General features: G+C 30.6%; 1 protein-coding gene across 1 annotated transcript; it reads right to left on the bottom strand.

Annotated features, from left to right (window-relative positions):
• Positions 1-7,140: 7,140 nt before the first annotated feature.
• LOC107436994 (BRO1 domain-containing protein BROX) lies at positions 7,141-13,752 on the bottom strand. Its single transcript, XM_071187148.2, has one exon. The coding sequence runs from the start codon at positions 13,745-13,747 to the stop codon at positions 12,488-12,490; it is 1,260 nt and encodes a 419-aa protein (XP_071043249.2). The 5' UTR covers positions 13,748-13,752; the 3' UTR covers positions 7,141-12,487.
• Positions 13,753-13,774: the final 22 nt, after the last annotated feature.

Here is a 13,774-nt window from a genome sequence, read left to right as displayed (position 1 = left end):
TGTGGTTATGAGTGCTTTCTTAATTACATCTCTCTCTCTCTCTCTCTCTCTCTTTATATATATATATATATATATATATATATATATATATAATATGTAATGATATTGGTTACCATTAATTCACTCAACTAAACATATGATCAACACCAATAATAATTACTATATACATCTTTAATAATAACAAAGTCACAGACTCTTAGCCACACCGGATTGAACTACTCAGGTTCGATGTTTCACACAGAAACTTACTTCAACTAACTAATAGTCACATAGACTCTAAATCACTAAGATTACCAGTTTCCTTTAGAATTAGCTATCCTGACCCTTAAAATAGACCGATTGATGATGTTGGTGTTGCCATCCTTATGATTCTATTATATCTTCTTAATGCCCTTGTTGGAAGTTACAAGAAATAGAACGTTAGCAATTTTTAAAATGGTAACAATTTTTACCCTTTGAATTTTGTTTTGTAGAAAAACGAAATTCTGATCGTTTCAAGCACAGTATTAATCGAATCATAATTATGCTGCTCACAATTGGAAAAAGCTTTGGACAAAAAGTAGGCGTTACTTTTCATTAGTATATCCAATATTCGGGGTAACTAACAGATTTAGAGTTAACCCTTTAAAGGGCCATTTATTTCTAGTAAAGGTAAATTGAAGTATTTTTGGAATTGAAATTGTTTTAAGAATAGTAATTGATATTAAAAAAAAAAAAAAAAAAAACTCATTTAGTTTATAAAAATGCCATTTTTTTGGAGGTAAATATATTTAACACGACCTAATAGGAACTTATTGACTTTTATTTTTCTTTATTTATAAAATAAATTTTATAAATGCTACAAACTTCAAAAGGAATTATTTATTTTATAACTTTTATACGTAAACTAACAAATGGCTGCCAATTTTATTCAAACGCACTTCAAGAATTGTGAAGTTCAAGAAATGTGACAAATGGAAAACTAAATTAAAAGTGGTGGGAAGTATACTTCCCACGGCCTTCGAGAGGGTTAAGATAATTTTTTACAAAATGGCGAGTGAATTGAATAAATATACAATCGTCGAAAATGTTATAAATTTTAAGTGATGTTGCTGAAATTAAAATAGTTTCGATACTATAAGCTCCAGTGGAATACACTTGTTTATTTACTTAGCAAAACTTTTACTGTGTATGTGGCCAAAGTCAACGACTCCATGACTTTCACAATTTGTGAACATCAACCCCTAGCAGTGCAATCATATAACGATTCTCTTAAAATGATTACCATCATCAATGTCATTTAGGAGCTCTACGATCTTAACCATATACTGACAGGGATCGTAAAGCATACAATTATATACATTTAATTACGTCATTTAAATTAAAGGGGTCACGAGCACGACATGACCAGACAAAATGTATGAAAACATTTTTCTTTTGTATTTAGTGGTAGTAAAATATAAACAGTAGTTTTTTTAAGATTATTAAGTAGTATATATTTAATTTAACACAGAGGTCCTTAAAGGCTAAATTTCGCTTGTGATCGTCTAGGGGGCACAATCTTAAGGGACCTTTACAATCGTTTTGAGAGTAAATTAATATGGGATATATCCTGTTGACACTGCACTGACATAAGTTTCAGAGATCTCGGCAGGCCTACTAATGATTTTGTTTAATCTTTCTTCAAGTAAGAGCAGGGCCGGATTAACCTATTAGGCACGTGCCTATGGGCCTACGAAAAACTTGGGAGAAAAAAATTAAAAAAACAGTTTAACAGTTAGTGGAGTCAGAAAAACAGTTTTGTTTTTCTGATTCCACTGCGTTTGATTTTTTTTTTCTTTTCACGATAAATTTCGCACTCAATAAATTCTTTTTATTCATAAATTTTATCATTAGGTTTTTTTTTATTTTTTAAAATTCCGTTGATCTTGCCTTGTTCCGGGTTTTAATATTTATGCTAGTGCCTTTTTTAACTATCTTTTCGGTTCGATAATTTTCAAGTGTTTTGATTTAGATTAATTAGTTTTCCTTTTATTTTATTGTTTCCCCCCCCCCCGTTTAATTAGGTATGAAATATATCGCGTTATTTAATCATTGGTTTTGTTTATATAAGTTAATTTAGGAATTGTAATTATTTTTAAAAAATAAATATGAGAATTTTGTATTTTTTAAACTTGTTTTTCTTGTCTAATCTTGTAAATTTTTTATTCTTTTAAATTTTATATTTCTACCATTTTTTTTTTCTCTTTAAAGTTATTAGTACCTTTCTTTTTTCTCTTACTTTATGCATTACACTTGTCGGTATTGCAGATAAAGTTCGATAAACAAATTCGTAAATTAAAATCCATATTAATAAAAGTGTAAAAAAAAAATATGCAAGAAAATTTCAGCATATATTTTGAAAAGAGGGGAGGAGTGGGGGAAGGAAGGGAGGGCCCAAAAACGGCTATGCCTAGGGCCTACGAAAGGTATAATCCAGCTCTGTGCCTAGGGCCTACGAAAGGTATAATCCGGCTCTGAGTAAGAGTAATAACTCACTTTTGGTTCGGTCTGAAATAAGTTCTGGTATAATCGGTGGCATTGAATTGTTTCATAAAAAAATTTCCTGTTATGATCTTTTTCAAACATGAGAAGTGGGGGGGATTTTTGGGTACTCGAAAGCCTTGTAAGTCATTTGTAAAGTCTTCATTCTTCAGTTCTTCATTCGAATTTTCCACTAGATCTAATATATAAAGTATTTAAGCTGATGTATAAAATATTATTAGAGCAAAATGCTAGCTAATAGAAATTCAGTATCGATTATTGTCGATTTGAATTGTGTTACTGGTTCGAAGAAAGAAGGCGAGTTATGTATTCAATAAGTTTAGCAAGAATTTAAAAAGAAAGCCATACTTTTACGAAGTCTATTATAGTAACGCCTTTTTTTTAATCATAATGCAACACGTATTTTTTTTTTTTTTTTTTTTTTTTTTTGAGAGAAGTAACGTTTACTTAATTTTAATTTTTGTGGATTATAAAAAGTGCTTAATGATTCAAAATAAATCATCAAATGAAACAGTAAAAATTTCATTTTCCTGTAACTTAGCAAAATTTTCAATTATTAAGTTCTTAAAATCTGATTAACTCCTACCATACAGCCTTCAATTCTAGAATTTTTAACAAATTTCGAAAAAAGGCCTACATTTATATCTGATTAAACTAAATCTGTCAGTAATACTTCGCAAGTTTCATTAAAACTTATTAGTTGCAATTCCAGTGATTTATATTGAAAGTTCCTTTGTTTTTTTTTCTTTCTTGCATAGTTTAAACAAATAATTTCAATAAAGTAGTTGATATGATAGTATTTAAATGGAATATTTTGATAGGAGTAAGAAAGTCCATTAATCAAATAAGCTCACAAGTCAGTGCGCATGTCACGTCATGCATCAGTGCGTCCTTATGTCACGTTTGCCATATTATGATGTAACTTTACCTTATTATTCAAATCAATTCAGTACTTAGTTACAATAATTTTAAAAGGAACAATTATAAAAAATACACAATTTAGTTTATAATTTTTAAAAAAAATTTCTACGTTGTTTTCTTTTAAGTTGTATTAAAAATTTTCCGAATTTTTTGAGTTACATAAATAATGCCCATTTAATACACAATTACACATTTTAACTAATATGTCTATTCATGTTTTGTAACTATTTGCATTTATTAGCATGACACAATAGTTGGTATGCCACAATAATTTAAAACGTTAACAATAGAAACACGAACAGTACATTAAACGTAAACACTTAACGTAAGCAATCTAATTTATTGGCGTCTATTTTGATAGTGAATATTCAAATCAATAAAAAAAAATTATGTTTCTCCAGAGCATGTAGATTTTTGTGAGGATTTTGGAATTTTAAGTATCATCCGTATTAATTGATTAACATATTTGAACTCATCTCTTTGTATTCCCACGTGACTATTCTACCGTTCCGCGTACACATTTAAAACACGCGGCTGTTACTTAGTGGTAAGCTTTCCGGTATTAAATGGTGATACTAGTTAGATTTCAAAAACCTTTCATAACGTAAACTCTAGCGATGATTTAAAAGGTTTCTGTTACGTTTCCGATTTTTTGTTATGAATAGGAAATTTTGACGTTTACACAATTACTCAAATATTTTCATGATACATTTTTGAAACCTTGCAGTTACATTTATTGCTGTTTTAGGAATTAAAACACGATATAGATGGGCATGGGCAGTGGACCCCTGTTCCTGCAAACGAAATGGGACAATCCACAATCATATGGGCTTTTAGAGTGATTCAATGGTCAAAAACCATGAAAGAGCTGTGGTGGCTCAAAGGATAGAGCGTACGGCTTCCAATGAGGTGAATCGGGTTCGAATTCCAGCGATTGCTGGTCGATACGAATTCCGCACCCGGCTCGCACCAACAACAATGCTGTCGTAAAATATCCTCAGTTGTAAACAGATCATGGGTTAGAGTCCCCTTGCTATCAGTCTAACAGTGGGAGGTTTTCCTATCCATGTAACGCAAATGCGAATTAGTTCCATCATAAAATATCCTCGACGAAGGCAAATTTCTCTCAATACTTGATCCAGGAGTTCCTTGTCAAGTATTGATAAATATTGGGAGTACAAATTAGTTCGGTCCGTTTTTTTGCAGTCAAAAATGCATTTATTTCAGAACAAAATGAATGAATAGATTAATCAAAGTATTGTTCATCACTGGCTACTACTTTTTCTCACCTCTCAGGCAATTTTCGAATTCCATCTCGAAAAAATGTCTCATCTTTTGAGGTGATCCAAGTTAGGACCCAATTTTCGATTTCTGCGAGAGAAGTGAACCGTTGACCTGCCAAATTGTGCTGGATCCATCGGAACAACCAGTAATCAGAAGGAGCAATGTCCGGCAAATAACAGAGGGTGCGGTAAAATATCCCACTTGAGCTTTTCCAACTGATTTTTATGACTTTTGCGACATGAGGCCGACCGTTATCATGCAGAAGAATAACCGTATCATGTTTTTCTCGTAATGCAAGGCTCAAATGAATCAACTGTAGCCTATACTGATTACCCACGTGAAATCACCAGGTTGTAGCAGCTCATAGTATACAACACCATTCATGAAACGTCGTAACCATTCCCTTACATGATTTATCAGTTGGAGCATTGTTACCATAAACTTCTACAAGCATTCGATGAGCTTCAGCTGCACTTTTCTTCCTATTAAAGCAGAAACATAAAACCTCTCGCAAATGCTGCTTAGTTACCACAAAATTTAACCTATTCAACAAAGTAAAAAACAGGATTTTTGTATGAAACTTAAAGCGAAATAAACTGAATATTATTGACAGATGTCTAACCTCTCTGAAACCACCGAAATCAGCTGTCACTATGAAACATTCATAACAGCCAGAGCCATTTTTTGAAAACGGACCGAACTAATTTGTACTCCCAATATATAGCGCGTTTGAGTACCGATGAAAATATAATGGTACTTAATGCCGATAAAAAAAAAAAAAAAAAGAATTAGTTCGAGTACTGATCAAATGATAGCTAGTATAAGTACCGATAATAAGATAGGCAATCAAAATAACAGATCAGAACTCTTTACCTATGGCAGGGGTGGCGAACCTTTATTCACCAACGTGCCATTTTTTCTAAAAAATTGTTTAATGAAATCACAGTCGTGCCGTCAAATAATTTTGACTTCATGATTATTGGGAAAATAATAATACTAAATACTATCAACACAAAACTCTTTATTTACATTGAAAAGAAAATACATTTTGCAATGTCTCAGTTATACGCGTAATTCAACTTAAAGTAGCATCAGTGGGGCTTATGTTATTGCAGATTAAATGACAAATAACTTATATTAGGTTGTAAGATATTAGTTTAAGCAGGACTGTTGATTTTTTTGCTAGTTATTTACTGTTAGCTTGTTTTTTTATGGTTATTAATTGTTCTTTTAGCATTAATTGTTAATTTTTTTATTAATAATTGTTTATTATTTTGTTTGCTTTTTGTGAATTTTAATTTAATTGTTACATATGCTTCATAGTGTGTCACATTTGTGTAATAACAATTCATAGTGCAATAACAATTATGATCGGTGGCGTGCCCAAAATATTGTGTCGCGTGCCATAAATGGCACGCGTGCCATTGGTTCGCCATCCCTGACCTATGGCAACATTTCGCATGCTTTCACCATCAGCGTGTGGATAGTCATAGGTAACCCCTTAATTTTAGAAAAGGATTTTAATTAAAAAAAAAAACTTTTTTTTCTTCTTTGAATTGTCTCACTAGTGTAGTCACAACGGTGTAGAAAATTGCTCTTTATATTTTAAATTACAATATTTCTACCAGTAAAGTATAAAATCTATATCAACCATAAATGTTAATTTCAGAAGCATTGGAAGGCAAACGCTCTATCCCTTGAGCCACCACGACTCCACTTAGACTCAACAAAATGACATATTATGATCACAATCAGCGCTATTTAAAAGAATTCAAACTCAATTACCGCAGTCTCGCCAATTAAAGCGATAAATACTGGTAGAACTTCTACTCCGAGGTTAGATAAAACTTGCTGCCAGTTTGTTCCAAATAGAGGTCGCTTAAGTTTATTATAAGTTTAAATATATGTATATTTATTCTAGCCTTTCAAACAGAATTATATTCGCTGAAAAATCATGAAAAACATACAGATGCTAAGCACAAAAATGATTAAAACTATTTATTATAAAAGAATTAGGGACAAGTACCAATTAGGGACAATATACCCCAAAAATTTTAGGAGTTAAGCCTTCACAAACATAAAGATTGAGAGAAGAAACAGAGACAAGGAACTTATAAACTGAAAAGCTAATTTATTCAAATTCACTAAAATGAATGTCACTTTCACTTACCTGGTTCTTCCACTAAGCTCTTCAATCATATTGATATTAGGCCATTATATCGAAAAATAACTACGTGGTTTAATTTACAATTAATAGAACTCTATTATTAGTTATAATTTTTATCATTAAAGAAGTAGATAGCTATATCATTGTGTTACAATTACCTTGTTTCCCCACATCACAATATATATATATACTTCTTTTAAAAGAAATGAACTAAAGCAATTTCAGCTTTCGAACAAACAAAATACTTGAATTCAAAATTTATTTATTGGTGAAAAAATGCAATACATATTTACTATTATATACAGACATACATATAATTTTGAAACATGTTACAAAATAACATCAAATAAACATTTAAATATATTTTTCTCACTGAGTTATGCACATCTAAAGTAACATATATACAGGCTGTTCCAAAAGTTTAGTTTTGTACAATCGATTCAAGATAAGGTGGTTCCAATTCAAAAAAAAAAAAAAATTGTTCATTATCATTGACGATTCATTTATTTAATAATAGCTTTCGACGCATTTTTCTCAAAAGTTACAGAATTTTTAAATGGTGCTCAAGAAAAAAAAGTGCCAATACTTTACATGTGATTAATAATTTTTATTTTAAAACCATGTCATCCAACTTCAAAAGTGTGAAGAAGCCAAGCTAAAAAGTTAAGTATTTTCTTTTAGTAATAAAAAAAAAATATTAACTATGATATATCATTTTATAGGTTGGATGTTTTAACACATAATAGCCAATTAGGTCAATAAACTTTTATAGAGCCTGTGTAGGTTTTCATAAGCTCATGTCATGCCAGCTCCCCAAAATGTCATTGAAAAATAATTGAACCTCATCTTCTTCTTTGTTACTCATTAAAACATCACCTTAAAACAGTTTAAAATCAAACTTCCTTACACACTCGTTCTATAATCCAGACTTCATAACCAGTGACTATACCACTTGTTCCCTAAGTTGAAAGGGAAAAAATATATCACCAAAAGGTGATTCAGCTCTGATGATGAGGTTCAATGCAAAGATCTGGATATACAGCATCTACAAAAATGTATTGTCCAAAGTAATTATAAACTAATGATTAGTAAAACATGGTAAATTGTTAGACTTTTAAAATGATATATGACAGAAAAAAATTACTTTATTCGAGTAATTCATTAGGATTAATTATGAGATTGCCTGAGTAGGTGTACTAGTGTACCTTAACCCCTTCCTTCTCGCTCCCGTGAAAAAAATGGGGTGAGGTTTAGCCTCTATTTCTCGCTCCCGTGAAATTTCCGGGCTGGAGTGTTCAGTAGCAACGTGCCAATAAGAATAAAGCTAATTCATTTCTTTCGCTTGGAAAAAATTTTATTTCTCATTTTACACACCGGATGGCAGTACCAGGATATTTTTAAGGTAATTGTAGATAGTTAGCTTATTTTAAACTAGATGTCAGCACTAATCAAATACATGTATTTGGCAAAATAGGCACTTTTATGACCGTTTTCTTGAAAATTAACCAATTGTTAAGACCAAATTATATATTAAAAAATGAATGTTTGTTTCTAAATCATTTATAAGCACTATTTTTGAAATGTTTATTTGTTTTTTATTTAGCTAAAAGATTGTGTTACACTACTTGGATATAAAATAGCTATAGCTTATAATAAATACATTAGAAAGTGGTTGTTGAGGCCCGAGTTCAATTCCCTGTGCTAAAAGCAGTGTGTCAAATTAGACTGTACTTTCTCCAATTAAGTTTAAGTGACACAGAATCCAATATAATTTAAGATTTGCAGAGGTTTCAAAGCTTGAAAAGGTCAGACTGGGTGAGGCAGTTGAGGAGCATGGTGCTAAGACCAGGTGATTCCACATGATGCTACCACCAACTACCCTCCAATTTAAATTGTGATAATGCTGAGCATGCATGTGCCAGTATTGCCTTGAAATCATCATTATGGATTAATCTTTGACTATTAGACAATTGGTCTTTTGCCTTGGTCTAATGTGACATCAACAACTAAATCAAACTAAATATTATGACATAAATACAATTTCACAAATTTATTTTAGTAATGTTTTTTAAAAATTAGTATACAATTTAAGAAAATCTAATTTGCATAATTTCTTAAATTGGAACTGTATAGTTCTAAAAACAACTGCTTCTACAATACTTTTGGGACAACCTTTATATAATTTTTATATATATTAAATAATTAATAAAAATAGCTCCATTTTTCTGACTAGGCTAAGTAAGAACTATGAAAAATATATGGTAGACAATGCAAGTAAAGAAAAATTTTGATTTTTATACTACAATAACCACAATAAACAATTTTAGTATACAGCTTTGAAAAGCTACTAAGCTTGAAAAATAGTTGAGCTAACCAGGTGCCCTTCATTGTTACAGCAATTATAACATTTATTATTACAATTTCTCTAGTAATATATTTTATGCAACTATTTATGCTCACATTTTCATTTCATAAAAATAGAGAATTACTAAAAGATAAAAACATCACTAACAAAACAAAATAATATCTTATGTGTATGGTCTCGTAAAAAACCATAAGTTTACTTCCCTGAATTATGTAATTGCAGAGAAAAAAAATTAAAATTTTTTTGTAGTTTTTATAATTTTAGTTTACAGCTATTATTTTGAATTTTCTTCTCTTGAAAGTTTCTTTAGTGCAAATAATAAAAAGTTGACTTATTATTTATACATTCATAAAACTAGATAACTCTTGTAAATATGAAACTTGAGTATAAGCAAAAAAGCCAAAACCTTATACCTATATTTTTTAAATTGTGGTATAAGATTTTTTTTAGTAAAAATACTTAGACTTATTGATAATTTTTAAAACATAAAATATTTATTTCATCCAATTGTGGCTATTCAAACTTTATATTATCACATAGGGAGGTTTAGTTGATAAGTTAGGTAACTCCAGTTATTGCTTACAAAAATTAAAAAATATTTTGGTAAATTTTTTTTAAATAATTGTTTTCTTTAAAACATATTAAGATAAATAATAGGAAAAAAATAGGAACACAATTTACTTGATCTTTTTTTTTTTATCTACTTAAACATTAAACAATACAATTAACAGCTTAGACTAACAAACAAAAATAACATTAAAAGATATAAACTTGGTTTTTAATACCCCTACTATCCACTATATAAAAATGAAAACATTAATATTGTGCAAACGCTTTGTTAGAGTACACCATAATTAAAATAAAATAATGCATTTGTTCAGATAATAATCACAATTTTCAATATTCTATAAAGAATATAGATAATATATAGAAGAGTCAAGATAATTTGAAATAAATCTGACCAAGTCTTCTTTGATTTATTGAAAACTCAAATTATCAAAACTAAATAAATAAGCAATTTTGAAACAAGGGAGTCATTGCACTTCTCAGCATTCCAATATTTGATTAGATCTAACATTATAAATTTTAAGCATTTTTATATTTAGTAGTTTTAATTAAGGTAGAAAGATTTCATAAACTGAAAATTTCTAAAATTCAGTAAAGTGCCTCACCTTAATACAATTATTTTATTCATGCTTATGATGGTTGATAATTTATTTTAACTGAAAACAAATCTTTATTCAAGAGAATTTTTCAAATTTACCATGAAAACACAAGTTTATACAGTATTAAGTCCCATATACAAGGGAAAACTGTTTTACCTCACTTTATAAAATCAAAATTAAAATTTTTTTTTTTCTCTTTTTCCAAAAAAGCAAAAGGATGGTTTTCTCAATGTAAACGTGAACAACAACAATCTCGAGCTCTTGACCTTCTGTACTTCCGGTTAGAGAGCATGCAGCTGCTTACTACAGTTAAATCTGTGAGACGATATTTTCAAACAGAAAAATTTGTTTTTACTAAAAGAAATAAATTACATAATTTCTGAGCTCAATGATGAGCTGATATTTTCAAACAGAAAAATTTGTTTTTAGTAAAAGAAATAAATTACATAATTTCTGAGCTCAAATCTGATGTATTTCATAAGATATTAATGATTTTAAGTAATTCGGGTGAGTTTGAAGCGAAAATTTGTTACAGACGTATAGTTAAAAAAGGTTAAATGGCTGCAAGAATTAAAAAGAACTAACTTTTTATGCGGTCCTGATTTAGCCTCTTTTTACTAATTTATATTACTGTTTTTGTCTTGTTGGTCCAAACACAATCATACGTTAGTGTTAGTATATTGTTTAAAAAGAGAGATTAAGTTTATTTTACAAATCATAATTTGTTTTATAACTATTCTTTTTTTCAAATGATGATTCTTACATCTTGAAAAGACAGGTCATCAAATGACACAAATAATTAATCAAGTAACAAATACACGCATACAAGAAATACTACTTAAGAGAGTCTCAAAACACAATAATCATGCGGGAAGTCAAATGGCTTCAAAATACACCAGAAAGAGTAACCCGGAAGTACAGGCAGTCAAGAGCTTTCAGCGCACCCTAGTGTAGAAAACACCAACCCTATTACCTCCTCTTACAGTATTAAGATAGATAAATATAGAATTATTGAAAAGACGAGAACAGTTAAAGAAAAACAAACTTTAGTGAAAAGAATAATAAAAACATTGAACATTAATAATGCTTGAAAGAAAGAGATGCAGACAGGCTTTGTTTTAAATTATAAATGATTTCATTTTTTAGATACACAGAAAATGTGTTATGTCATACTTTTAGTTGTGCCTTCTGTAAGCTTTTCGAAATTCAAATGGTCTTAAATGTTTATTTCGATGGAACAAAACATCAGACTGTTACACAACAGTTACAGTTAATATTGAAAAGTACAAAGTGAACAGCTAGGCTTATCACCTTCAAAAAACTCATTTTACTTGTTATGAAGGCATTGCAAGCGCAACACGAACATTTCAAAACCACAAAACTGGTGGGGTCGGAAGTCTATTCCACAAATGCTTCTTATTCAGAATTAATGTCATTTTTATCAGAATATCTCTACTACTTCTTCACATTAAATAAACATTTCAAGTTTTTTATTTCGAAGGAATTTCTCTTTCATGAAAACATTTATTCACGAAAGAGAAAGTTTATATTTTGCTATTCACGAAAGAGAAAGTTTATATTTTGCTAAGTTTTTTATCTTAATATTTTATTAGTGACATTTATTTTATCGTATTAAATATTCCTTTGTTAAATAAATGTTATTTAACTAATAATAAAATGATATTGCATAAATATTGACGCTAATCATTATATACTTATTGTTATTTTATTAAATAAGGAATGCTTTGGTTTTTGTTTACCTTAAAGATTTGCTTGTATTCCTATTTTTGAACATATTATGTTTCACTATGTCTCTCACCAAAATATTAAAATTATTCTCATAAGGAAAATTAAGCATGAATCAACATTTAAAAAGTTCTTTTCACGAAGCAGAACACTACATAATAAACAAAGTAAAAAGAAAAATGTCATTTCATAAAAATCAAGCAACTTATGTAAAATTAAAGACAATTTTTTTATGACCAAACATAAAAGATATAGAATCACATATCTAGCTTCAAATTTATTGCGAAAATAAACTTTACTCTCAGGAAAGAGTAATCACTGAATTGTGCAGCCACTCGTGTTTTTTGGATCTTTTGAAGTCTGATGCATGCCAACTTCTTTCACGGAAGGTATGTCACCTTCAGCTTTAAGAGCAGCCTTTGAACTTGAAGGATCACTCGGCATTTTTGGTGAATCGAATGCGGCGTATGCCACTGGAGTCCAAATGACATTGACATTAGGAAGTTCAAATTCTTCTGGGCTGACCAACCCGTAAGTAGCTTTTATCTCCAAAGCAACAGGTTCTGCAGGAACCTTTTGGTGAAATATGAAGCCATTCTCTCTTTCGCACTTCTCGAGAGTTCGCTTGATCAGGGGACCCAACTTACGAAAGAAGAGATGGGTATCCAGCTTAGCGCTTATACCGGGACCTTTGATGTTGATATACTCTTTGCAAAGTTTGCTCGCCGATTCATAACACTTCTCGCTTTCCTGGAGGGCCCGAACTGCGTCGCCACACTTCTCCTGGGCCAAAAGATTTTCCCCTGAGTAACAATACGCATAAGCAAGATAAAACACACTTTTTAATTCAAAATATTTGCGCCATTTTTCTGCCTTTGATGATTTCACTTTACTCAAATGTGCGACGGCAGTCGAATACATCCGGGAAGTTTCATTAGCAAGAGCTGATATCAGACTTGGTGCATGGTTTAGCTCAATGGCTCGGGCTATGGTAATTTCTTGTGCTTCAGCTGTGCATTGACCTATATATGCGTTTACAACAGACGAATCTAAATCTGAGCCTGGCTCAGTCTTTTGCAATAAGCTGCCTATATACTTATCTTGCATGGCCGTGAAAAGACCAGCTGCTTTTCTAAGACACTTATGGACTTCTTTGGCTTCCTCCATGTCTATTTCATCCTTACCAGCCATCATTGCTGCATGCTTCATTAGCCAAATTGCCATGTCTTGACATATGCTTATCAACTCAAAAACAGCATCTTGCTGAGAAGCAGGAGTGTTACCCAATAAAGTTTGAGTCCAGCGAAATCGAGTAGTATATCGTAATCTGCTTTCGCCACCTTTTTCATCGGGAGCTATGATCATTCCACGTAAAAGAGATAAATATTTGTTAAATGCCTCATCGAGATTAGTTGTTGTATTGTTTGGATCTGTTAAAAGATCCAGCAATCTGTTTCGACTTTGTCGCAGTTCGCTACATAGTTGAACAGCTTGAGAGTCGGTGACAATCAATTTCAACTCAAAATTAACTTTACTCGTAGCTTTTAAAGGATTTCGATGAAACCAATACGCCATTGTTATTGTTTTGATACACTTGGCTAG

This window comes from Parasteatoda tepidariorum, chromosome 9, assembly GCF_982258835.1.
Source record: "Parasteatoda tepidariorum strain Cologne lab strain chromosome 9, Ptep-v5.0, whole genome shotgun sequence".
In the NCBI taxonomy this organism is placed as follows: domain Eukaryota; kingdom Metazoa; phylum Arthropoda; class Arachnida; order Araneae; family Theridiidae; genus Parasteatoda; species Parasteatoda tepidariorum.
The sequence above is the reverse complement of the archived record's forward strand: the minus strand, read 5'-3'. Positions and strand labels throughout refer to the sequence as shown.